The sequence below is a fragment of the Salvelinus sp. IW2-2015 genome, linkage group LG37 (genome assembly GCF_002910315.2).
Source record: "Salvelinus sp. IW2-2015 linkage group LG37, ASM291031v2, whole genome shotgun sequence".
NCBI classification, from domain to species: Eukaryota; Metazoa; Chordata; class Actinopteri; order Salmoniformes; family Salmonidae; genus Salvelinus; species Salvelinus sp. IW2-2015.
Window position 1 is genome coordinate 13328517 of NC_036876.1, and position 27148 is coordinate 13355664.

The following is a 27148-nucleotide window of genomic DNA, read 5'->3' on the forward strand; positions in this document are numbered from 1 at the left end:
CTGTTGTTTTTACCTGCAAGATTGATTTACACAAGACACGTGAAAGAATCTAAAGTAAAACCAAGAAAACKACTTGTATTCTTGGATGTAGGACTGCAGATATAGTACACAGAAAAACAGCCTCATGACTGGGATGTTACATAAATTGAGGGAGGCTGAGCAAGCATTCTGTCTAGATGGATTAAAACGATGGTCTGTGGAAGCTGTATTCAAGTGTCAGTGATGAAAGACACTTTGCAAGGCAAAAAGAAAATGACAGCAAAATTAAAGATATTCAGTTTAATAACAATCAAGCAACATTGCAAGGACTATTCATTCAGGCTAGACCGAAAACAGGGCTGACAAATTTCCAAAAATAGAGTAAAAATACAATTGTATAACATCATTTCTTCTTTTTTCTCATTAAGCAAACAAAAAGGGAACAGAAGGCGTGGTGATGTTGCGGAAGTGATAGAAGCACTGCACACAGCTACAGATCATAGCAAGGAGGGGAGAGGTTAACAGAACAATCAAGCATACGATCAGAATCAGAAGTAGTTCAGAGTATCTTTTGAGCCAACCTGCCCCCAGGCGGGCAGGTTGCCAGGACTAGGATGCAAAGTCCTATTCCCTGCTGCATCCTCATGGACCTAAATTAATTTGCATCTGGGGAAAAGGTTCATTAGAAACAGCTTACAGGGTTAAAAAAAAAATACTAAATAAAATTATAGGGGATTAGAAATTATGCAAACAAATTGATATGAAATCAGACAGTATTACAAAAGACCCGTTTTTCTGACAAAAGAATTAGGAAGGAGATTCTCACATCCAAAAGATCTGARAAATTACACTTCACGTCAGGTTTAATTACAAAAATATTCAGCGCCGTGAAACCACAGCAAATGAATGGAACATGACGATGAATGAAGCTCGAGTCCATTGGACTGCCATGCCTACTAAACCGGCTGGATCATCAGAACAGTAAAAGATCACGGAAATGAAAACAAATAGTTACTAAGCTTCAGCTCCAGTCCAGTCAGCAAACCAAAGCTTTTGTTTGAGGTGATTTATTTGGTGTGAGAGATGGTGAGACAGTTATAAACCAACCATGGAGGGAGTAAGCCCTGCAAAATAGATACAAGGCATACCATATACTCTATGCACAGCAACAGTGTTGGATGGACACAGAAAGCCTACACAGAGTCAACAAAAACACCAACTTTTAAAAACAGAAAAATTCTGTAAAGAAAATGTACAAATTCAACCACACCACCTCCCWTGTTTGAGGAGTTTCTMTGCACGTTAACCAGGACTGTGATTAAGAGAGTATAGCACAGGTCATGTCATTTTACTAAACAAAAACTATATGCCCTGGGCAGAGCTGCGTATCAGTCCATTGGGTAGCTGGTTGTGTGGTGTGCTGCGAGTCCATGGTGTTGGGTAAAATCTGGGAGGGCTGTGTGGTTGAGACTGAGGAACCTGGGGGGATACAGAGGGTGTTTAATTCTGAGGGGGTGGAGGTGGTGGTGCGGGGGGCATACCGAAGGGGGGCATGCCCGTCACCCCCATCCCCATCATGGTGACAAAGTTGGAGGGGTCCATGGGCGGAGGGGGAGGAGGGGCGTACATCATGCCGGCCGAGCCGGGGGGTGGGGGAGGAGGGGGAGGTGGTGCGCCGGGGGGGAGAGGGGGCTGCACCCCGGGCGGAGGGGGGACCATGGAGGGGTTGCCCATGGGGGGAGGGGGCTGGGTGGCCGAGGCAGCGGACTGTTGGGGCTGCTGCCAGGGGGGCAGGTTGCCAGGACTGGATGTCGTGGTGGTATCTGGGGAAGAAATCACTTTAGTTAGAAGGACATAACGAAAAACATGCTGCACTTACTCAACATTAGAAATCCCTCTAAGATCTTACAGGAATGATGAAACACTTTCTATRTAAAGCAGCCATGTGTCAAATCTACAAAAGCTACCATGAAAAGTGTGAGAAACTGGCTGTACTTTTCTGTTTAACTGGTCAAAGCTTCAGAAACAAAGAGCCTGTGTTCTTACTCTGTTGCCATGGCAGTGGTGCACTAGTGGCCATGCTGCTGGCGGGAGGGGGTGGAGGGGCCTGCTGTTGCCATGGTGGSAGGGGACCTGAGGGTGGCGGGGGAGGCTGGTTGTTGGGGGGCGGAGGTGGTGGTGGCATCATACCCATGGGTGGTGGCAGCAGACCTGAAGACAAACGGAGAAAATATGAATGGACACAAGATGGCACAACCGATTGGATTACAAAGACAAAGCACAGACTGTGTTTATTACATTTGTGTGTACATGACACCACCAACGCAATTTACAAACTGGGATAACAAAACGGAAACAGGCTACAACAACAAAGACGGCACATTTCGACAGCAGGCTGTCTTCCTCCTACCCATGTGGTGTCCGTGTCCCTGGCCCATGGGGGGCGGTGGGGGCTGCATCCACGGGGGTGGCATTCCATTGTTGGGGGGCATGTTGTGCCCTCCCATGTTGGACATGGGGGGTGGRAAGTTGTGGTGGCCTCCGTGACCTCCGTGACCCCCGTGTTGGTTGCCATGACCGCCGTGTTGGTTGCCATGACCGCCGTGGCCTCCGTGCATGCTGTTGAAGTTCCTGTTCTCAGACTGGCCAGAGTTCATCCAGGGAGGACGGCTCTGCAGTACAAACACAGAATGAGACGAGAGGCACTTGTATCGTTTATCGTCTCGTCTGCTGATGAAACTCAAATCCATGAATCTAACTTGGAATGTAAAGGCCTATTTTTATGGATAGACTAAGAAAATGGAAGCTCAGGTCGTGCTAGTCACTTCATTTAACTCACCGGTGGTGGCTGGTTGTTGTTGTTGCCTCTGTTGTGGCCACTGTTCTGGTTGTTGGAGTGTCCCCCGCCAGAGGAAGGAACAGGGGCCTCGCCTAGCTCAGCCATGAGGGACAGATACTCCTTGTCCATACGGGCCTTGTCCTGGGCAGACTGGGGAGGCTCACCGGCCCTCGGCGCCGCAAAGGAGCTAGAGAGAGGAGAGAGGTCCTTATAATACATGATCGATTTTTGGAAAAGATCCTGAATGGCCTTATTTTCYGTCAGAGCTACAATCACTCCAAGTAGCCACTGTTCTGGGTCCTCTGTGTAGACATGTCACTCTACACCCCTCATGACACAGACTCCACACTTACAGTCTGACTGCAACGCCTCAAGGGGCAGGTTCCTGGCATCATCTCTAGTACAAGATTGGGCTAGCAAAAAATGATCTTTCATTCAATGTGTTTAAGCAAAAAGACTGCTTTCTGACCAGAAATCCTTTACACAACAGTATGTAGCTGGTTAGTTACCTGGTGAACTTGCAGTCAGAGGAGATGTGGCCTGCGCCACCGCACTTGGTACAGAGGGTGGTGTTGGTGACACTGCGGGGTTCAGTGCTCTGCCACGGACGAAGGATCCTGGGTGGGGAACAAAGCGAAGCATTTCATATTTAACCAAGAGAAGTAAAGAGAGCAGATTTATCCAGGCCAGGCAGGGTACATGTGATTATGCAACCGTCACAGAATGGCTGCTGTCAAAATGTGGCAGGCTCACCGGTTGTCGTCCTCTCTCAGGGTGCCGTTGAGTCTGGCCAGCTCCCTCAGCTGCATCTTCCTCAGGTCATTCTGGTCCTCGGGGGTCTCGATGCCCTGCTTTAGGATGGTACGGATCTACGGAGGAGACAAGATTAGACCACTCTCAGTATGTGTGGACAAATCCAAATAAAACTGCATAGTATAATCTATAATCTAACTCAATGGACACTGAAAGGTAAGCTAGTAGTAGATAATGAGTTGTSAGTATAATGGGTGTGGGGGTGTGAGCTGACCTGTTCCACCGCCTTCTTGACGTTCTCCATGGTGTTGGCGGTGACCAGGGCGTGCAGCGGCTCGTCCTCCCCTGGCAGCATCTGACCGTCCTTACGGCCCACCTTGCCCTCCTTCACCGAGCCCTTGCCACGGATCATGATCTTGGCACAGCACTCCTTCTCTATGTTCTTCAGGGTGTTGCCACTGCAAGGACACAAGTAACACACTCAGTGTGTGTGTTGCAGTAAGGACTCAAAAGCGCCACCTACTGGACTTCTAGGCAAATCCCCAAATAGACCCACAACACAAATGGGAACATTAGATAGATCCATGGTAAAGGCCTATAACTCACCGTGGCCCAATGAGCAACCCAACAAAGTTAATCTCGGGGTACTCGTCCTGTGGGATCATCACCTTGTCGTTGACCCTAGTAGCTGGGGGCCTGTGGAGGACAACTATGTTCAGTATAGTGAAGGCTATAACCCAGTCTCTACACATTCATGCCAAGGCGAAGAAAATAAAGCATGGCTGTTCTCAGAAGCCATGTGAAAAGTACCAGAGACCTACAGCAATAGCTCTGAAATTCAGACCAACCATAAAGGAAAATGAGATATCACCACAACACCATAGGGAACAAACAAGTAATAAACAATTGTAAGAGCAGGAAACAAAGAGGGTAAACAGCCGTTGCTTTAATAACAGCTAACGGGGATCCAAATAAACAAGACTATGTTAGGAGATAGAGAAAACATACTTGTAGTCCGCGGGGGGCTTGAACTCGGGGTTGAGTGCCACCATATCGGTGATGAGGGAGTGACGCTCCTCCTCGATCTTCTTGCGTGTGCGGTACTCCCTGGTATTCAGCCTCTTCCCCTCGCTGTTGTAGATGGGCTCTGGAGACGGAGACCTTGGGGAGGGGAGGGGGAGAGAGTACAGACAGACAAACATTAATMTCTCTAAGACCACTGACAATCATACACAAGTTTCCCTATGTCTAACTACGCCTTAAATAATGTTACCATGAAATAAAACATTTTAAGGAACACTTCATAATAGCATGGTCATGTCCCCAAGCCACTTATCAGTGAAGGGAAGGCAATGCAAGAGAAACAATGGTTACAGCAAGCATTTCGGTCACTGGTGGAGAAAAGAAAGTGTTCTCTCATAGGGCTTGTTATGAGATATCAATATTGGTGTTACTTTTTGCATTCTCAAAAGGAAATTTCGGTTGCCATTAGGCTGTAGCGTTTAACTGGCCAATTGGGTTCTGGTATTTTATACACGTCTGAAAAATGGGGACATATCAACTTGTGATATGCAATAAAGACTACTCTACAACTTCATCAACTAAATCTATCTACACTGAACAAAAATACGAACGCAACATGTTGGTCTCATGTTTTGAGCGAAAAWAAAAGATCACAGAAATATTTMATATGCACAAAAAGCTTATTTCTCTCAAGTTGTGTACACAAATTTGTTTACATCCCTGTTGGYGAGCATTTSTCCTTTACCAAGATAATCAATCGACACAAAAAAATTAAATAAAAATATATATAATAATCCAGCCACCCGACAAGTGTGGCATATCAAGAAGCTGATTAAACAGCATAATCATTACACAGGTGCCCCTTGTGCTGAGACAACACAAGGCCACTAATTGGCATCTGACTGCAGGAATGTCCACCTGAGCGGTTGCCAWAGAATTGAATGTTAATTTCTCTACCATAAGCCACCTCAAACGTCATTTTAGACTATTTGGCAGTATGTCCAACCGGCCTCACAACCGCAGACGGCGTGCTCTGCATCGTGTGGGCGAGCTGTTTGCTGATGTCAACATTGTGAACAGAGTGCCCMATGGTGCCTGTGGCGTTAAGCTATGRSMAGGCATAAGCTACGGACAATGAACAATTGCATTTTATCAATGGCAATTTGAATGCACAGAGATACCGTGACGAGATCCTAAGGCCCATTATTGTGCCATTCATCCGCCGCCATCACCTAATGTTTCAGCATGATAATGTACAGCCCCATGTTGCAAAGATCTGTACACAATTCCTGGAAGCTGAAATGTCCCAGGTCTTCTATGGCCTGCTTACTCACCAGACATGTCACCCATTAAGCATGTTTGGGATGCTCTGGACTGACATGTACGACAGCGTGTTGCAGTTCTCGCCAACATCCAGCAACTTCAAACAGCCATTGAAGAGGAGTGGGACAACACTCTACAGGCCACAATCAACAGCCTGATCAACTCTGCAAAGGAGATGTGTCACACTGCATGAGGCAAACGGTGGTCACACCAGATACTGACTGGTTTTCTGATCCACGCCCCTACCTTTTTTAAAGGTATCTGTGACCAACAGATGCATATCTGTATTCCCAGTCATGTGAAATCCATAGATTAGGGCCTCATGGATTTATTTCAMTTGAACGATTTCCTTATATGAACTGTAACTCAGTAAACTCTTTGAAATTGTTGCATGTTGTTTATATTTTTGTTCAGTATAGAAGAAAAAAAGGGGTGGGTGATAGAATTAGGGCAACAACAAAAAAAAGAGTGCATTCCTCAAGGAACTGCTGGTTTGGGAGTCGGATGGTGCCATATTGGATGCTGAGGTGGTGGGTGTTTAAGCCAGGTCCATACCTCCTCTTGGATGGAACACCTGAAAACCTGTTACGCTGCGTTAGAGGCTCTGCGTTTGAAAAAGGTTAAGGTGACGAGGGGTAATTTGGGGTTAGAGAAAATGAATTATGATTAGAAGTTAACCCTTTTCATAGTGCGCTCACACACAAGAGAGCTAACATTTGGTTGAACAATTCAGGAGAGAAAAAGTAGAAAAATCTAAATAGAGGAAAGGGTTCTCTTTTTATATCTTGAAATTTCCACCTGTGACAACCTGAAACACTCCCGTTATTTGTTGGAGTGACATTATTAGCATCCTGCGATGAGCTTTTTGTTGTCGCTGTGGAAATATCTGATTAAGATTACAATGAAACTATGTAAAATACAGACGACAGGGACAGTGGCCAACAAAGAGATATCAATCTCACACATAAAAATAATATGACATTTCCTGCTGGAATAATAGATGCAGACTACTAGTGTCGAAGCCGATCTGTGTCGTTCCGGAATAGCCAGGATCAGAGGGGTTTCTCCTCCAGAGCCTCAAAGTTCCAACTGGAATACGGTCAAACCCACTGGGCGGAACTTTGGGAAGCTTCATTATAGAAAACCCATTAATAACCATGGAAAAACAGCCAACGGTTAAAAGTTCATTTGTCAGGTTTCAGGTGGAATCTAACAATGGTTGGACCATTTGAATTTACGAGACAAGCCAAGAAAAAAGGGTAACACATTAGGATTAAAGTCAGGTCAAGCACTGGCAAAAACAGGTTATTCTAAAGAAACCCATTTCTGAAAACCAAACTTGTCCTAGTTGGTTGTTCATATAGCAATCTGTATATCATTGGGTAACTATTTAAGATGTTAGATATAGGTCTACTTCCTCACTTTAACTTACAGCTCTATGACTATCAAAAGGAGAAATATGCAATCACAAATTCTAAATTATAAGCAATCATAATAAGCTGTTAAACCAATAATAGATTAACTCRGTCATAAGTACAGACCCAAAACTACTTTTAAATTGAAGAAACTGTTAATCTAAGATGCATTCTAAAAAATTCAAACACATTGTCAACATCTGAGTTGACATAAAATGGCTAAACCACGACGCACACGTCRACATATTAGCTCAATTATAGTCAACATAAATAAGCCTATGATAGATAAAAACAAGAGGTCACAGCTAAGGCAGTAGGAAATATATAGTAAGTGTGATAAACACTCCCCTACGTATTTATTTGGACAGTGAAGCGACATTTGGCTCTTTGGTCTAGCATTTTGGATTAGAGATCAAATGTTTCATATGTTTTACCATTTAGTAATGAAGGCACTTCATGCATCTAGTCCCCCAATTTGAATAAATACATATTAGTATTTGGCTACATTCCCCTCATAGCGTATTAAAGTAGTCAAAAGTGTAGTATTTGGTCCCATATTCCTAGCATGCAATGACCACATCAAGCTTGTGGCACGTCAAACTTGTTGGATGCAGTCGCAGATTGTGTTTCAGATTACGTTGTTTTGCCCAATAGGAACTAAATGATAAATAATGTACTGTGTCATTTTGTAGTCACTTATATTGTAAATAAGAATATAATACATTTTTGAAAACTTCTACATTAAGGTGGATGTTACCRTGATTCTGGATATTCATGAATTAATTGTGAATAATGATGAGTGAGAAAGTTACAGTGGAACAAATATCATGGCCCAGTTGCATAAAACACCGTAGGTAAATTTTCCCCTCATCTTTAAGTCAGTTCGACAAAACATTTTAGGGTGACTTTCCCCGTTAAATGAAGTACAAAAGTTAAGGGTGTCCACGAGGCCCCTTAACTGCCTTATTATGTATGGATATCAATGGAAACAGCATTTGTAGAGGTGAATGTTGATTTCATCTGCTCTGGTTACAAAAGGAAAACGTCAACAAGCTAGCTACTTAGCTAAACAATGGAAGGTGCACAATCCATGGCTACAAAGCTAGCTGGCTAGTTAGCTACAGCTACTCTGTAAGCTAGCTTGACACACCAGAAAGTAATATAAACAAATTGAGAAAAAAGAAAAGTAACTACAAGAAACATGGTTTATTATCTTCTGAAGCAATTTGGTTATCCTGTCTTGGCTGTATAAACTTAATTTTGCCATCTCACAAAATGAAAGTGATCTCTTTGAGATGTTTAGTCAGTGAATCAGGCCATCTCCATGGTAACCAGATACTCCTTCTGCCATATGTGCCTTCAAACTACCGTAAAACCCCTTAAGTATGCCCTTACCTAAGGAAATATTTGAGGGGCTTTATGCAACGCCCTTAAACAATTCCCTTAGGTAAGGCTAAATGATTCCATAGGGTAAACACTTAAGATGTTTTATGCAACCAGGCCCATACCCACCTGAAAACAGTTTTTACACTTTCAAATCGGGGAGACTACATGCATAAAGTGCATTCATTTCTAAACAGTAAAACAGATATGTATGAAAATCCCCACAAATGAAAGGTGAAATTCTGTACTTTTGCCTCAAAACATTTAATACCAGATCCAAAACGCTGGAGTATAAAGTCAAATGAAACATTTTAGTTTCACTGTCCAAATAAATACATAGGGGAGGTCAGAATATTAGGGCAATTGTCTTTTGACAGAGCACAAAGTACTGCATAGTAATAATTCCATCTGTCAGGAGACAATGACACCAKTTAAGTATAAGAAAATAATTATGGAATATAAGAATATTATAAGGATACAAACTCTTACGAGGCTCATTTAGATGGGTATAAACGTAAACTGGAAATGCTTGAACACCAAGTAAACCAGAGGTGACCATGGCAACTTCACAGCACACCTTAACGCAGAGCCATGAGGGTCATATAATTACCACTTTTTACTCCTTCCAATTTGGATTCCTACCAATTCATAAATGAAGATCTACATCTAACAAATTGTCCGGGGAGTAAAAAAGTAAYCATACACACACATATATATGCACTTGTCTTTTCCTACTACCACTGACTTTTCTGATAACTACTTTGTTGAAGGAAAATGKACATGCTACAATTGTGATATGTTGTCTCACCTAGCTGTCTTAAGATTAAGGCAATAATGTAAGTCGCTCTGGATAAGAGCACCTGCTAAATGACTAAAATGTACATTTGAACACCTTTGTATTCTCAATGACATTCAATTCAGCATTGAAAAAAGGTGCACGTTTGAGTTTGTTCCACCTGAGCGAGACTGACCACAGGTCAGAGACCACTATGACAGCACACCAAATGTGTTTGATAGATTGCCGGAAAAGAGCAGGAATAGGAATGGGTCCTTTTGGTCTTCTTCTAATGCTTCTTAAGGGGAAGTGATCTCATTAAGGAGTTTGAGTAATCCAAAAGGTACCTAACTGATTACAGTTTTGGACAGGTAACTAGTAACTAACGGATTACATTTACAAAGTAACCTACCCAACTCCGCAGATTGGGATGTAACACTGAAAAGTAATTCTGAGCAAAATTTTAGTCTTCAGTCATACTGGAAGTTGTGACTATAAGCACCTAGAAGTATGACATCCCTAAATACTACTGGAAGGAGAAGCATATAATGTTATATTATGGCACTAACACTGCTGGATAATAACTAATCCTTACAGTGGCTACTAAACCTACTAAACTTCAGGACCTAAAGCATCTTCTGAGAAATATGTATAATTTTTTACCAAAGACCAACATTTGGCGTCAAAAGAACGACAAGAAGGTAGAGAAAATGTTACTGTTCGTGGGTTTAAAACTTTTCCCGACCTGTCCTCAGGGTTAACAGGGATTCCCAGGTCTCCTGTACGCAGTTTACGAGTCAGGTCTTCGATCTGCAGTTGGACTGGAAGAATTCAGGTTAGGAAAGAAAAACAAGAAGGATGGAGAGAAATGTGGTTACAACAATAACATTCAACTGGAGACAGTGCAATCTAAATTCAAGCACTGTCTCATTTGTTTGAGAGGCAAAAACACATGACTACAATGAATAATGAATCATTTACATGAAAATACAAGGGGAATTAAATTACTTCTGAATTTCAGCAAATATTCTACATTAGTAAAAACCCTTCTTCATTTCTGGGAAACGGAGGTACCAAAATGACCATGCAAAACTCTAGAACCAATTCACTGAACTGAAAGTAAACTGTCGTCAATAGCTAACAACAAGCTCCAGGATGTTATACAAATGCACAGGTGAAACATTTGTCATCCCAGTGATGAAGGGTTTAAACAGCAACATTTTAGCGTGGATTATTAGACCAGGGTTCCATTTGATGCCCGCCAGCATTAATTAACCACATTCCAAACCCCACCCCAAACGATTCAAGAATAATTTCAATTTGAGATTGTCATACGACAGTAGTTGAATGTGGCTTTGGCATAAAAGGGGAACCTGRTCCACAAGTAGGACTAACACAATATACATTAATAAAGTTGAAGAGTCACTGTCTGCACCCCTGTAGAGCTACAGCGGAGGAGTTATTTGTTATGTAAAATGAGAAGGAACAAAAATAAATCACTCAAGACATGCACATTTCTGTCTATATGGGATCATGACAAATTTACCCCCCCCCCAACTGCCAAAAACTCCCACCCCTGCCTGACAAGATTCAACAATGACTAAATTATGAAGTTTCTGCTTTAATTGAGAAATGATGCCAGAGATGAAGACAGCCCCTGTGAATTGATATTTCACTGCTATTTCATCTTACGGGCTTCAAACAAATCCCTTTGGACTCCCCCCTGCAGTTTTTGTTTTGAATGAGCAATGTAAACAGAGGTGAGAACATAAGGCAGGCACAAATTAGGCTTGGGCGGTATGCCATATTCTGAGGTATTTTGAAATACAGACAGCATGACTTTCAACACAATACAAAATAAGAAAGAAATTGCTAATAACTAAGTTAAGGATCCAAGATGTGCCAAATAAATTCTCAAGCTCAGGGCTSCAGCTATGCATTTGGCTTGCCAACTAAACGGCTAGCTTGCAAGATCAAGCTTCTYAGGGTACAGCAGACAATCAATCCCCTCCTGGACCAAGAAAAAAATAAGTATCTGGATACCGCCCAACCCTGGCAGAAATGAATGTTTACATACCAAGGAGTACCAACCATAAACAATGACATACATTGATAACCCCTACTGTTGTTGAGGGGTAGACTCACCTGATTCACACACCCTACAAGTGTCTCAAGCCAGTTTGGTGGTGTTACACTACTGCTGAAAGGCATTTATTGTCAAGCCGACCGTTTCTTAAATTAATTTCCTGAAAACATCCAGACGAGTGCCTATTTTAAAGGATGCACTGGAAATGAGCATGATGCTTTCGCCATTGCTCACACATTAAACTCACATGTATGATATAAAGGAATCATTTTGCATGTTACAAGGACAACATGGGTAAAACCCTTTCATGCCAGGGCAGTCGGTGAAGTACAAGGGGACAGTGACCTGCAGCCCAAAACAATTACACGGCAAGCAGCAACACCCTTCTGATTTGCTAATGGATATCCAGTGGTATGCAAACCTTAATGACACAAAAAGCATGCTATAGGAGAACCACATTACTGTACCTCCTTGTCTAAGGACAATGGCCTTCCTTTACACTCCACATCAACAAGTTAGTATACTCAGTGGATTAGAATACTGAATTTCATCTGAGGAATAGGATTTTGAATTATAGCTTCAGATGCATAATTTTTGACAAAGCTTTGTCAATTTATTGGCAAATACTGTACTTGAATCATGTTCATGAATCCATTTCAACCAGTTTGTGGTTATGCACCAGTCTGGACTTTGGTCAGACTCCCAGCTCTACCAGTGAGTGACCCAACATGTCCTGTTATCTGATTCAATAAACTCTAACTGATGAAATTTAGCAAACATGTCAGGAACTATGCATAATATTTCAATATGCAAAACGTGAGGAAATCACGGCAACTGGATCCCACAGGGTCAGGTAAAGAAGAACACACTACAGTAACGCCCCTTGACTTGACTGATTTCCTGTAAATCTAAAACACTAGTACAGTGCAGTTTACAGTTCAGTTATGTTATACAGTAGTGTAACAAATGGTTACCTATATAGGCCCTCTCCTGATCCCGAGTCAGTCCAGGCGGGATGACGGTGGGCATGCCAGGAATGACCGTCTTCTGGTCRGGTGTCTCGCTACTCCAGCGGCTCCTTTTCCTGGCTTTTTTCTGACCGAAGTCTGACAGATGAGATAAGAGGGTATTCTCAATTTGAGTATTTATACATGTTCACTGAATTTACAAATGGATTAACAGACAACTAGCTAAATGTTAAATTAGTAACGTTAGCTAACGTTACACAGCTAAGACGATGCCAGGGTGGAAATGCCCTAAAAATAAGGCCTGTTTTTTTTCGTGATTACTTCAAAACTACGACAGGCAGCTGGGACATATGGTAATATTATGAAACTGGGCTCCACCGCGGATGCAATGAACTMGTTTTTATTACAAAATAGCATTGTTAAAAATGTMATGTGTCCAGCCTAACGATGGCTAGGTAACGTTACTTGTAACTACCGCGCATTGTTTGCTAACTAGCATTAACTATTACTACTTCATGTCTAGCTATCTTTATCTTGCTCACTTCACTTGCAAGGGTGATAATGTTACAATGTTTCGCATAAACGTCAATGATCAGTTAACGTTTGCTATCAGCGTCTAAAACATATCTAGCTAGCTAGCTAAGCCCAGCAACACCAGCCTCGCACATACAGCCCTGCACTCAAGACCTTTCTCTAGATAACGTTAGTTAGCCTGGCTTACCTGACTGAGACGGAATTCCTACTCCTTGGGGTGGTTGTGGCGGGGTGGGAAAAGCGGCCACCGCAGTAAATACTGGGTGAACTTGCGGGAAAGAGACGTTTGGAATTGGGGGCTGAAAATTCGGGAGCGAGGGAAAGGAAACGGGCGGCCCGGGTGTAGGCATTAAGCCCGCACCRGGCCCGGCTTCAAATCCTCGTTTAGCGCCAATACTCGGGTGCAGCTTCCCCAGAGGGGTTGCATTTGCTCCCGTAGCCATTTCCAAATGTGCTCTGTTTCAAATGAAGTTTGTATCAAATTAAATTAGGCTTGTAAATATATTAAGAAATATGAAATTCAACGACTTCCACAACCTTCTCCACTCGCGCTGGGGTGTGTACAAGATGGCGCACGGCGGAATTATCACAAAGGAGGACGAACTGTACAGCTAAGCTCAGCTATTGGTGTAGCGCAGTGCCAGCCGAAACGTTCCCGCTTTTCATTGGATAAAACATAGGGTCTCAACTTCCTCAAAAGACGATTGGACTCTTATCTTGACAATCATTTAGCCACTCTTTGATTGGGCTTTGAAACGTGTTGTCCGCCTACCATTACCCGCGCGCGCAACCGCCCAGCTATGACTGTGGTGCCCGTTGTTATCATTGGATAAAACATAGCGTCAATCTGCCATCGCTCAATTTCCTCGAAAAACGATTGGACTCTAATCTTGACAATCATTGAGCCGCACTCTTTGATTGGGCTTTAATATTTGGTGTCGGCCTATACGCGCGCATAACCGCCCAGTTGTGGTGCCCGTTATTATTGGATAAAACATAGCGTCAATCTGCCGTCACTCAACTTTCTAGAAAAACGATTGGACTCTAAGCTTGACAACCATTGAGCCACACTCTTTGATTGGGCTTTGACATTTGGTGTCAGCCTACCATTACCCGTGCGCGCAGACAGCCCAGTTGTGCCCCTGGTGCCCGTTTTTGTTATACCTCAGGGAGGGGTTGGGTCAGGGAAGCACTTCACTTGTCACTTTGGATTAATACATTTAAATAAAAAAATAAACATGCACTGACAAACCTTAAAACATGATTGCATTGAAATTAGGATTATCACCACTCCATACTGCAAATAGTAGATCAAAACATTGAAAAAACTAGTTATGGTGGGTATGCTCTTCTTGATATTAGATTATTATAAATATAGCCGTCAGCAGCAATGAACTGAGTTAGAAGGATGGCAGTTGGATAACAAAGCAAGCATTATCATGTAGGAACTATATTCCTTTATGTACAATCAGAGAAAATGGCCATGTTTATCTATCAATACCAGAAGGATGACTCAAGTGAAGTTTAATCTAGTGCTGTAGGTTAGTTATCTTTGAATGCAGYAGGTAATCTTCTTAAAGTCATTACTTAATATACTGAGTTTATATAAAAATTCTGGGGTCATGACTAATGGTGTATGTTAACATTTGTGAAATATTCTCAGCGTTTGTGTATTGGTATATTGCAGGCATCTTTGAATACTGGGACTAATTTTGTCTAAATCTGTTTGTGTATTTTTTTATTTAACCTTTATTTATCTAGGCAAGCCAGTTAAGAACAAACTCTTATTTACAATGCCGGCCTACGCCGGCCAAACCCTAACCAGGACGACGCTGGACCAATTGTGCCGCCCTATAGGACTCCCGATCACGGCCAGTTGTGATACAGCCAGGGATCAAACCAGGGTTTGTAGTGACGCCTCTAGCACTGCGATGCAGCGCCTTAGACCGCTGCGCCACTCGGGAGCCCCGAGTGGTGTAAATTATTTAMATTTGAGTTGGTACACTCCACATTAGCATTCCAAAATACTAAAACACACTCTCACAGCTGTAAAACGCTGACTGCTCAAGCTGCAGAAATTTTCCAGAATAAAATATCTACATTTCACTAAATTCAGACCACATAATAGGGCAATAATATGTGATTATACAGATCTACTAATCACAATATTTCACAGTTAGTCTGCATAATTTAAATCTATCATTAATTTGAAGGACAAAGTCCACTTGATCAATAGTTATTGTTTTAGTATCTAGGGTGACCACGTCTCGGATTGTGCGGGACAGTCCCGAATATAGGCCCTTTTTCCTGCGCAACCAACCAATCATGTTCCGCRTTTTATCAACAGAATTCAAACGCACTAATTGTGAAAAAAGGTCAATTTGTCCCATATTTCAGTCAGACTTCCTATTCATTTGATGAAAAGTGACATTCCAACCTGTCTCTTTTGCAGTCACGTTGCGCTTATGACAAGATATTATATCATATGGATGTGGTGCTGGTGATGTTAAACATTTCTCCTATCGTTGTTGAGATCTGCTATGGTGCGCAGCGCAAGAGACGTATGCCAATGTCATATCACCAACCAATCACATTTGTCAAATCCTTATGGGCTAAATTCCAGCTAAACTTGGAGGACAGTTAATTTTGCTGAAGTAGGCTAAATCAGGGTCACACAGAGTGTTTCTTGGTAGTCTTAAACAAATCTACTTTGAAACCAAATTGTACACCTCACAAACATGGTTATGGGATTAAAACACAGTGCCTTCAGAAAGTATCGACACCCCTTGACTTTTTCCAAATKTTGTTGTGTTACAGCCTGAATTTAACATTATTTAAAAAATAATAATTTTGTCACTAGCTTACACACAATACCCCATGYCAAATTTGAATTATGTTTTTAGAAATCTTTATAAATGAATAAAAAATGAAAAGCTGASGGTCTCCTGAGTGGCGCAGCGGTCTAAGGCTCTGCATCTAAGTGCTAGAGGAGTCACTACAGACCCGKGTTTGATCCTAGGCTATCACAACCAGCCGTGATCGGGAGTCCCACAGGGAGGTGCACAAATTGGCCCAGCGTCGTCCAGTTAGGGGAGGGTTTGGCCAGGGGGGCTTTACTTGGCTCATCGCACTCTAGCAGCTACTTGTGGCGGGCCAGGCGCCTGCATGCTAACCTCGGTCGTCAGTTGAACGGTGTTTGCTCCRACACATTGGTGCGGCTGGCTTCCGGGTTAAGCGGGCGGGTGTTAAGAAGCTCGGTTTGTTTTGGAGGATGCATGACTCGACCTTTGCCTCTTCTGAGATCATTGGGGAGTTGCAGCGATGAGACAAGATCAAAATTGGGGAGAAAAAATGGGTAAATCTATTGAGTCAATAAGTATTTAACCCCTTTTAACCTAAATAAGTTCAGGAGTAAAAATGTGCTTAACAAGTCACATATTAAGTTGCATGGACTCACTCTGTGTGCAATAATAGTGTTGAACATGATTTTTGAATGACTACCTCATCTCTGTACCCCACACATACAATTATCTTGAAGGTCCCTCAGTCGAGCAGTGAAAATCAAACACAGATTCAACCACAAAGACCCACCTATTGGTAGATGGGTAAAAAATAAATAAAAGCAGACATTGAATATCACTTTGAGCATGGTGAAGTTAATAATTACACTTTGGATGGTGTATCAATACACCCAGTCACTACAAAGATACAGGCATCCTTCCTAACTCAGTTGCCGGAGCGGAAGGAAACCGCTAACAGATTTCACCCTGAGGCCTATTGAGACTTTAAAACAGTTTAAKGATTGTGAGAGGAGAAAAATGAGGATGGATCAACAGTGAAAAGAAGGACRCCTGTACAGAATATTTTTTWAWTTTTTTWAATGCATCCTGTTTGCAACAAGGCACTAAAGTAATACTGCAAAAAATGTGGCAAAGCAATTAACTTTTTGTCCTGAATACCTAGTGTTGTTTATGGCAAATCCAATACAACACATTACTGAGTACCACTCTCCATATTTTCAAGCATAGTGGTGGCTGCATCATATTAYGGGTATGCTTGGAATCATTAAGGACTGAGGAGTTTTTCAGGATAAAACAAAATTACRTAATGGAGGCACAGGCAAATCCTAGAGGAAAACCTGGTTCAATATGCTTTCCACCAGACGCTGGGAGATGAATTCACATTTCAGCAGGGCAATAACCTAAAACAAGGTAGAATCTACACTGGAGTTGCTTACCAAGAAGACAGTGGACGTTCTTGAGTGGCCGAGTTACAGTTTTGACTTAAATCAACTTGAAAATCTAAGGCAAGACTGTAAATGTTAATGGCTGGAATGGATTAAATGGAACGGTATCAAACATATGGAAACCACATTTGACTCGGTTTCATTAATTCCATTCCAGCCGTTCCAATGAGCCCATCCACCTATAGCCCCCCCCCCCTCCCCTCTGCTACCAACAAAGTTTATAGTCTCTAGGTCAACGGATATGATGGTTTAAGTGAAACTGCTTATAACAGTGCCACCTATAGGCCAATCGGTGCTATTGTTCTTTTACCAAGTTACTCATGGCCTCTAGTTTCTGTGTGCCAAATTAGGAAAAGCTACCAATCTATGCTTGAGTTATTTGACCATGACAAGAAAAAAAGGAAAAATAATTCKGAATAATTTTTTGGTCAATCATCAAACCAATGTGTAGACCTAACCAAATGGTATGTTTTAACATTTGTCCTGGATTAACAACCTATCAGGTGTGTTAATTAACCTACAGTATAGAATAGATCATGGCCATACAATATTAAAATACACACTAAAATGTATTCATGCTACTGCTGAGATACTGAGGGGAAACATTTGAGCTTGAAAACTATATTCCAAAAGAAAAGGGGGAGTAAAAGTGAACAAAACATGGAACGAAATCATGAATCAAATGACAAATAGTACACCTTTTCAGAGTGATTTTATTGAGAAACAAATGGACAAATATTTCTCATATCATTCAGGGCAAAGTGCCAAAWGCACTCCTAAAACACTTTTTTTCCCTTCAAGATGGAATGGACCTATTGTTTAGAAATGTTCTAAACTGTTCAGAATGTATACAAAGTGTAATATTTCATTCAAACACATTTGAGTAATACAGTCATATGTTAAGCGGAAAATTAGATTTGAAGCAGCAGGAGTTCCCTTGTGAGTGCAATTTCACTTTCAAAAGGTATTGAAAAATATCAGCCGAAATGCATAATATGCCTCCCCTGCCTTAGGTGTGGAGTAAAATAAAATCTATATTATTTACACATTCATTCACAACACCTGTATCTATTMTTTTAATGGTTTTATATGTATTTTAAAAGGCGAATGTGATTAGCAAACGATTGCATTCATCGCACTAATGCATAAAACTGCTAATTAGAGTTAAGTGCAATGACCGATTCAACTACTGCTACATCACCTCCAACTGAAGGACTCACATTTAAAAAAATAAACAACATGCACTTGGTTGCTTTTTGTAAAATACCCAAAATCTAATAATACCTGAAATCTATATTTACATTCTGTTTTCAGCGGGGAAATACAAACGTTACTAAGCTATCAGTTAACACACAAGACAGATATCGAACAGTGAAGCTAAATGTCTGCACATTCCCCATCCATCCCACGGCCAAGTCGAAACGCATAGCGAGACGGAACTAAGATGGCCAACCGAGCACGACACTGTTGCGATACCTGAAAAGAGAGCATACCAAATAGTAACACGGTCATCCACAAGATCCATTCAAGTTCTACGGCATGCATTCTCTCCTATTYGATCAACAAGGTTGGTAGCGTCGGCATTGTCAACCTATGACAAGACAGAAAACCTGACTGATCTAAGACATTACCTAAAGAAACKATCAAACACCCAGTGTTTACATTAATACTACACCGAACAAAAATATAAAACGCAACATACGACAATTTCAAAGATGWTACTGAGTTACAGTTCATATAAAGGAAATCAGTCAACTGAAATAAATTCATGAGGCCCTAATCTACAGATTGCACATGACTGGGAATACAGATATGCATCTGTTGGTCACACAACTTAAAGAAAAGGTATGGGCTTCGGTCAGAAAACCAGGTAGTATCTGGTGTGACCACCATTTGCCTCATGCAGCACAACACATCTCCTTCACATAGAGAGTTGATCAGGCTGTTGATTACAGCCTGTGGAATATTGTCCCACTCCTCTTCAATGGCTGTTTGAAGTTGCTGTACATTGGCCGGACCTGGAACACGCTGTCTTACACGTCGATCCAGAGCATGCCAAACACGCTCAATGGGTGACATGTCTGGTGAGTACGCAGGCCATGGAAGAACTGGTACATTTTTAACTTCCAGGAATTGTGTACAGATACTTGTGACATGGGGCCGTGCCTTTTCATGCTGAAACATGAGTTGATTGCGACGGATGAATGGCATGACAATGGGCCTCAGGATCTCGTCATAGTATCTCTGTGTATTCAAATTACCATCAATAAAATGCAATTGTGTTCATTGTCAGTAGCATCTGCCTGCCTATAGCATAACCCCACTGCCACCAYGGGGCACTCTTCACAACTTTGACATCAGCAAACCGCTTGCCCACACGATGCCATCTGCCCGGTAGTTGAAACAGATTCATTCGTAAAGAGTACACTTTTCCAGCGTGCCAGTGGCCATCGAAGGTGATAATTTGCCCACTGAAGTCGGTTACGACTCCAAACTGCAGTAAGGTCAAAACCCTGGTGAGGAAGACGAGCACGCAGATGAGATTCCCTGAGACGGTTTCTGACAGTTTGGGCAGAAATTATTCGGTCGTGCAAACCCACAGTTTCATCAGCTGTCCGGGTGGCTGGTCTGACGATCCCGCAGGTGAAGAAGCCGGATGTGGAGGTCCTGGGCTGGCGTGGTTACACGTGGTCTGCGGTTGTGAGACTGTTTGGACGTACTGMCAAATTCTCTAAAGTGACATTGGAGGCGGCTTACGGTAGAGAAATKACATTCAATTCTCTAGTGGACATTCCTGCAGTCAGCATGCCAATTGCACGCTCCCTCAACTTGAGACATCTGTGACATTGTGTTGGGTAACAAAACTGAACATTTTAGAGTGGCCTTTTATTGTCCCCAGCACAAGCTGCACCTGTGTTATGATCATGCCGTTTAATCAGCTTCATGATATGCCACACCATTCTGGTAGATCAATTATCTTGGCAAAGGAGAAATACTCACTAACAGGAATGTAAACAAACGTGTGTTCAAAATTTGAGAGAAATAAGCTTTTTCAGGGTATTGAACATTTCTGGGATCTTTTATTTCAGCTCATGAAACACGGGATCAACACTTATTATGTTGCGTTTATATTTTTGTTGAGTGTAGTTCCCAAGGAACTTAAAATCACGCTAACCTGTGAAAGCTAGTCTCACCTGGACAAGTGGGAAAAAGGTTAGTAAGCATAGCGCGCCCGCTCGGCGTAGGGGTCCCGCGGGATGTCATAAGCCAAGCTTCTGGGGAGGGAGGACACCGGGGAGAGGCGCGCGCGCTCGTACGCGTAGCCCTCAGCATCAGCAGGGATTCGCCGGATCGGGCTCCGGTCGCGGGAGTAGTATGAGGAGATGGAGGCTGGTAGAGGAGGGAGGGGACAGCGCTCGTATAGGTCGAGGCTAGAGGGCGGCAGGCGCTCCCTCATTATGGCCGAGGAGGGGGGAGGTGGGGCTGGCAAAGGGACAGACCGGCGCTCTTCGAAATAACTGGCTCCATACGAACGAGCCCGGTACTTTTCGTAGAAGTCCACAACACCATAAGGATCCCGGTCCTCGTAAGATGACCGGCGCACTGGGTTGGCTGGGATCGCACCATAGCTCGAGCTGGTGCCGCCGTACACTGCCTCGCTGGCGTATGTCCGGGCCATGCATTGTTCGGCAGCGCTCATTCCATAACCCTGCGGGACACTGTAACTCATTGCGCTCTCGTAGCCCGCGCCCCTGCCATACCCGGGTATACTGCCGCTGCCGTAAGCAGACCCTCTGCTGCCAAAGTCGTGCACGGAAGCGTAGCTGCCACTGTAACCTGGATCGCCGCCACTGAAGCCCCGTTGATAAACGCGGCCGCTGCGACTGCCCCCGCCGAACCTGGGGGCACCGCCATCGAATCCGTCAGAGCTTGGCTCGGCACCCTCTCTGTAGTTGCCCAACGTGTCGAGCGGACATTCTTTGGACCAATGGCCTTCCTGCCCGCACCGATAACAACCAGTCCTCTCTCCCATGCCAGGCGTAGTACGCAGGCGGCTAGTCGAAAGCTTCACGCTCAGCAGTTTGCCTTAAAAAAAAAGACGCAAGAGTTTACGACGATACAATAAACTGTTCCATCTATATCTATGCATATGATCTACGGAATCAGAAAGAAGGCGGGCACGTACTAAAACACTACCCTAATAGCCTATATTTTAAAACACCTCTGAACGTAAACACTGACGATTGTTCCAGCCAAGCAACACTGACCCAGGTATACGGAAATATATCCACAACTGACAGGTCCATATTCTGGAATTTTAAAGATACAAAAATGAGTACAACATGTGCATTTGGAGATAGCGGTTGACTGCCCCTTACTTTCACCACTTACCTTTATCMATGACTTACCTATCAGTTTTGTTAAGACCTTTTCTTAGTGAATAGAACTCATTCTAATTATCAGRGTGGACCTACACCACACCGGGCACTGACCAACCAAGCCCTGCCTGTGTGAGTTCACCTTGGAAGGCTGTGTTGTCCAGCCCACTGACAGCCTCCATGGCATCCTCCACACGCTCCAAGTGGACAAAGGCGTAGTCCTTCACTATGTCACACTCCACCACTGGGCCGTACTCCTCAAACTTGGCCCGTAGTTCTTGGTTGGTACAGCTGCTGTTGATATTACCCACGTGCAGCTTGGTGGAGGCTTTGGGTCTGCCGCGGCTCATCTCCACATTCATGGCCTGCCCGTTGAGCTCGTAGTGGTGGAGATTCTTGATGGCATCTTCCGCCTTGGCTTTGTCGTCGATGTGCACAAAGCCAAAGTTCTTGATGATGTCGCACTCTGAGATCTTGCCATACTGGGAGAAGAGGGAGCGCAGCTCCTCTGCCGTGGTGTCTGGAGACAAATTCCCAATGAAGATTTTCACCATGGTGATGATGCTCCTGCTTCAGTATATAAACAGTGGAAGAGGAAATTAAACAGATGAAACAAATTGAAACATTTTAAATAACTTGGCTCAGGAAGTCTTATGAACCTCAGAGCATATTGATTAACCAAACTATTAGAATATCACATTGATTGATAAATTCGCTCTATCGATAATCCACTGTGCAGTGCAAGTGGATGCATTGGATCATTAACAGGACCAATTTACTAATCATAATGATGGTTACTCTCTGCCACCACTGTCAGAAGTAGCGAGCAGGTTTGGAACTAAACAAGCTGTCCATTGGTTATTAATTCAGCCCAATGATTCAGGCACGTAAGCGAACGTTTAAAATACATCGCCATTTCAGCGACCAGCATAGTTAAAGCATATATTTGCACGTGTAGTAATTTGTAACGTGCTAGCGACACCGAATTGCCTTTTGTGGCAACTCTAGCAAGTGTCCGCATATGCATGCATAACGAGGATGCTATGCTAACAATAGATCCGAAACGCGTYGCATGGTCATATCCTTCAAAGCTGTAAGTCAGTTATTTGCTGTTCACACAAGGCAATATGCAACGTCACAATTCACATTTAAAACAATTATGCGATAGATCACATTTTCTACTTTCGTACCTTTCACTGTCGAATGCCACTGGTTTCCGAGATGAAATGGCGCCGCGCCTGCTAGCCACAGCACAATCTCTGCCCATCCCCTCAAAAGGCAAAACCAGATTGGAGGGCGTCGAAATCAGACCGGTTGATTGGACGAAAGAAGCATAAGTGCATTTCTTTCCGACTGTACTTGATTTAGTTTCAGTAGGTATTATCAGAAAAGTATTCATTTCAATTTAGTGTAGATGTGGATAAAGGCTGAAGAGAGCATACACAAAGAAAATTCGCACCAAAATACTTGGTTTATTAAAAAATGTAATGCGAAAAACGTACACGCTTGGATTTAGGAAAAATACAAACTACAATTCCCAAAATWGCTTAGCTATAAAAGGCACCCATAGAAAGTGATTATTAAGACAAGAGCCCCTTACCTTAATGATTATGTCATAGCCCTGAGTTATGCTCATGTTATTTGCTGTATTGAACATGTTTATGTTGAGTAGCAATGAATATTTTATGAACACAGGTGAATTTGATTTATTAAAACTTAAGACTGTTAGAAAACAATATTTAATATATTGCTATATCCTCTTGAATTGGTGTATATCAGATTGGGCCTTCCCGAATTACGCAAGAAGAGTACATTTGGCGGTGCATGAATCTATATGTGCTATGCACACTGTTCAAATTAGTACAAACTGAATGCTTCTTTTTAGTTAGGAGACCTATGCAGATATTATTGATGAACCAAATCAACTGACACAAATTGGAAAGTTTGTTTTGGGATACGGATGTCACCGTTACAGCCGATAGCAACTCTAAGCAAAAGCAGTATRACGAGGAATTCCTCAACACTAAGTGGAATGTCCTCTTAAGAAAACAGATGTACATGAACGTTCTCAAAGCCAGTGCATGAATTTGACAAATATTCATACCGGTCTATTCTTAAAATGGTGTATTACTGGGGAAAATTCTAAACAAAAATGTGGTTGAATTACTGCGCTATACATGGCATGAATGAGATTATAATTTGTAATTAATAGCTGAAAACGATTAAATGAATGAAAAATATTCCTCAAGTAAGACAAATGTCTCTAAACTATGGTCACCTCAATACGCCAAATTCAATGGCCAATTTGCTTTGAGGAGAATCTTAAAAATAAAAAGAAGCATAAAAATAAATAAAAAGACAAACAAAGCGAGTGGAAAGCCGGTATAGTTAAGCTAGTATTAACATCACACACACAGTGCCAGACCTGTGGTTCCAGATAGCTAAGTGTCCTTGTAAGTGACAACTGTAAATAAAGGAAGTATGTTGACTTGAATATGGATTGATTAGTCAGTTGAGATGAAGATTCATCTGCCGACGGCTGGCACACAGGTGCCAGGAAGATGCACATGCCGATTTCCGCCTGCGTCATTCTCGTGCCATCACATTCCGAGTCACGAAAGGTTTGTTTGCGGCACGTGGCACAGCTCGATGGAACCATGCAGCTCGGAGGAGGAATGGTAGCAAAGGAAAAGTCTGGCGAGTCATACACACCTAGAAAAGAGCAGAGCATTCGCTTTGAGAATTGGATTGTGTTTTACGGTTTAAAAGCACTGTGGGGGGGACATAGTTTCTGTTCTTCATTGAAGAAATATTAGGATGAACACGAGTCTACAGTTCCYAGCCCCCACTGTGTCATCATCATCATGTACCCGTTTTACATTCAATGGCACGCACCATTCCAGATGTCACAGAGCAATGGGCCAGTACTCCTGGTTGGTTGGCTCACCTTGGCAGTATGTAGCTCAGTAAGCATAGCGTGTCCGATCGGTGTAAGGGTCCCTGGCCTGTGGGACGGCGTACGAGGAGCTTCTGGAGGACGACACCGGGGACAGCCGTGAACGCTCATAACCATAGCTGTCAGAGGTGACAGGCACTCGTCTGATCGGGCTGCGGTCTCGCAAGTAGTACGAGGCGGCCGCCGAGGATGGTGGTAGCGGGCGACGCTCGTACGGGTCGACACTAGAGGAGAGCCTTGAGAGGGAGGAAGAGGGGGGAGGGGGGATATAGCCCAGGCGGCGCTCTTCAAAATAGCTCGAGCCGTATGGCCGTGCCCTGTACTTCTCATAATAGTCAACATGGCTGCTGTAACGGTCTCGCTCATAGGCCGATACCCTCTCGGGATAAGAGCTCGGTAGCCTGCCGCTGTACCGATCCCTGGCATCGGCGCTGTACTCCCGAGCAGAGCCATAGCTAGGCCTACGGCTCAAAGGGGGAAGAGGCGGCCCCCCCAGATAACTGGACGCCCTGCTATACCCTAGCCTGCCCATGTAATAGGATTCCGCAGCTCTTGGGGGCAACCCGTAGCCACTCGGGTATCTTTCGGCACTCCTGCTGAAACCTGGGGGACCCCGTGGGAAACCCCTGCCGTGGCCCATCATTAGGCCACCCCTGGGGCGTTCACCACGGTCACCATAGCTACCGCCGTTCTGACCGCCGTTCGGGCAATCTTTCGACCAGTGACCCTGTTTCCCGCAGACATAGCAGCCGGTTTGAGCTCCCATTCCCGGGATCGTGCGCAGGCGACTGGTGGACAGATGCACGCTCATCAGCTTGCCTTTTGAGGAGAGAGAAGAGACGCATGAGACGGTTGGGTTCTGACACGCACACCACTGCTTCTTAACGGCTGTTATTTCCTCATTGCAAATACTTATATATTAGCATCAATTAGTTCACCTGCACTGTAACGTTGAAACCGGATAAAATAATCACGAAAGACTCACGACTTTACAGTGCCATTAYGTATCCATTAAACTCAGAGAATTAAACCAAAATGCTTTTCGGCATCACTTTACGATCTTTATGCCATCTAAAGGGAAGTGTATTCTGTAACTACAGAAAGCTCAGACTATCTGCGGGTTCACCTTGGAAGGCTGTGTTGTCCAGCCCACTGATGGCCTCCATGGCATCATCCACAGACTCCATGTGGACAAATGCATAGTCTTTCACTATGTCAGCCTCCACCACAGGGCCATACTCCTCAAACTTTGTCTTCAGCTCCTCGTTGGTGCAACCCTCTGGGATGTTGCTGACATGCAGCTTGGTGGTGGACTTTGGTCTGCCGCGGCTCATCTCCACGTTCATTTGCTCCCCGTTGAGCTCATGGTGGTGAAGGTTCTTGATTGCCTCCTCCGCTTCGGCTTTGTCGTTCATGTGCACAAAGCCAAAGTTCTTGACGATGTCGCACTCTGAGATCTTGCCATACTGGGAGAAGAGAGTGCGTAGCTCGTCCACGGTGGTGTCGGAGTCAAGATTGCCTATGAATATTTTCACCATCTTCAAATCTGTGTCGTGTTATTCCTGGCAGTGGAGACAAGCAGTTGTTTGTTTACCAAGTCAATTTCAAATATGTGAAGCATGAAGAAAAATACCACGTCCAAAATTAGCTATGAAAGACAACTTTAAAACTAATGTTATGATTATAGGCCTACTTTAATAAAATGTCAAAAGAGAATAAGTTTGCAAGCTATCTGACGTACAGTAGCTAGCTACTTAAGCTAGCTAATGTTACCTAGTTAACCTACCGCTAGCTAATTCTCCAACTAACAGTAGCTGACCAGGCCAAATAGAAAAGTTAACGTTAGTATTGAGAACTTTCCATGTAATTTTTCTTGGCTATTAAGATAAATATATTTATAAAATACGTTTTTTWAAATCTTGCAGCTAACTTCGTAAGTCTTACCGTAGTTATAAAAAGTAGAAACTCCCTCACTTTAGCCAGTTAACGTCAGCTAGTTGCTTGTTCTGTCGGAATTAACTTAGCTAGTTTAGCTAGCTACCTGTTCTGTTAACAACCTGGCTGACACTCTAAAACCTCCAACTGAAATTCAAATGAGGTTGTTAACCTAGCCAACTAGCTTGATCTTCGTTTGCGTTAACTAGTTTCTAACATTATATATATATATTATTTGTTGTTGAAAAGAAACGTTMGCACGGCATGGTGCTAGCTATTACTAATTCTGGTCAAACAAAACACATCGTGATAATATCGTACAGGGTGTCTTAGTCCTCCCTCTAAAAACTTGTTGAATACAAATCAACACTGATTGAGGTGTCAATTTCCACCATGTCCCTTACCTGAATWACGACTCAAACTGCAAATGCCAATGAATGAATTCTGAAATGGCGCCGTGATTATTTTTAGGAAGTGTGTGACGCAATCAAGGGGATCAAAAAATAAGCAATGGAGCCCCCGTCTGTTCAGTCGAGATACTACATCAATTATAA

General features: G+C 43.2%; 3 protein-coding genes across 8 annotated transcripts; all 3 read right to left on the minus strand.

Annotated features, from left to right (window-relative positions):
• Window positions 1-264: 264 nt before the first annotated feature.
• On the minus strand, window positions 265-13660 carry LOC111960011 (splicing factor 1). Of its 2 annotated transcripts, XM_023981877.2 has the most exons (12): window positions 13266-13660; window positions 12551-12682; window positions 10236-10311; window positions 4580-4732; window positions 4178-4267; window positions 3846-4029; window positions 3572-3687; window positions 3328-3435; window positions 2819-3005; window positions 2390-2651; window positions 2026-2190; window positions 265-1802 (listed from the first exon to the last, which is right to left on the minus strand). In XM_023981877.2, exons 1-12 carry the CDS (start codon window positions 13519-13521, stop codon window positions 1480-1482), a joined length of 2052 nt encoding a protein of 683 aa, XP_023837645.1. In that variant the 5' UTR covers window positions 13522-13660; the 3' UTR covers window positions 265-1479. The 2 variants fall into 2 exon arrangements, with proteins under 2 accessions (XP_023837645.1, XP_023837646.1); XM_023981878.2 differs by lacking the exons at window positions 10236-10311; window positions 13266-13660 and having other exon boundaries at window positions 12551-12633.
• A 4359-nt stretch (window positions 13661-18019) lies between these two features.
• LOC139022467 (RNA-binding protein 4.1-like) lies at window positions 18020-23102 on the minus strand. Of its 4 annotated transcripts, XM_070437935.1 has the most exons (4): window positions 22894-23102; window positions 21846-22273; window positions 20519-21410; window positions 18020-18800 (listed from the first exon to the last, which is right to left on the minus strand). In XM_070437935.1, exons 1-3 carry the CDS (start codon window positions 23100-23102, stop codon window positions 20539-20541), a joined length of 1509 nt encoding a protein of 502 aa, XP_070294036.1. In that variant the 3' UTR covers window positions 18020-18800; window positions 20519-20538. The 4 variants fall into 4 exon arrangements, with proteins under 4 accessions (XP_070294036.1, XP_070294037.1, XP_070294038.1 ...); XM_070437936.1 differs by having other exon boundaries at window positions 18020-21410; window positions 21846-22270; XM_070437937.1 differs by lacking the exon at window positions 20519-21410.
• A 53-nt stretch (window positions 23103-23155) lies between these two features.
• On the minus strand, window positions 23156-27100 carry LOC111960226 (RNA-binding protein 4.1). Of its 2 annotated transcripts, none has more exons than XM_023982126.2 (4): window positions 26999-27100; window positions 25786-26221; window positions 24651-25478; window positions 23156-24415 (listed from the first exon to the last, which is right to left on the minus strand). In XM_023982126.2, exons 2-3 carry the CDS (start codon window positions 26195-26197, stop codon window positions 24667-24669), a joined length of 1224 nt encoding a protein of 407 aa, XP_023837894.1. In that variant the 5' UTR covers window positions 26198-26221; window positions 26999-27100; the 3' UTR covers window positions 23156-24415; window positions 24651-24666. The 2 variants fall into 2 exon arrangements, with proteins under 2 accessions (XP_023837894.1, XP_070294039.1); XM_070437938.1 differs by lacking the exon at window positions 26999-27100 and adding an exon at window positions 26604-26963.
• Window positions 27101-27148: the final 48 nt, after the last annotated feature.

What these genes read in the sequence shown, in the direction of transcription:
- LOC139022467 (XM_070437935.1), bottom strand. Translation starts at nt 23,102, where the DNA reads ATGAATACTTTTCTGATAATACCTACTGAAACTAAATCAAGTACAGTC. An exon ending in GTGGCATTCGACAGTGAAAG is followed by an intron (nt 22,274 to 22,893) that starts GTACGAAAGTAG and finishes TATATACTGAAG; the next exon opens with CAGGAGCATCATCACCATGG. An exon ending in GGACAACACAGCCTTCCAAG is followed by an intron (nt 21,411 to 21,845) that starts GTGAACTCACAC and finishes TTTTTTTTTAAG; the next exon opens with GCAAACTGCTGAGCGTGAAG.
- LOC111960226 (XM_023982126.2), bottom strand. Translation starts at nt 26,197, where the DNA reads ATGGTGAAAATATTCATAGGCAATCTTGACTCCGACACCACCGTGGAC. An exon ending in GGACAACACAGCCTTCCAAG is followed by an intron (nt 25,479 to 25,785) that starts GTGAACCCGCAG and finishes TCTCCTCAAAAG; the next exon opens with GCAAGCTGATGAGCGTGCAT.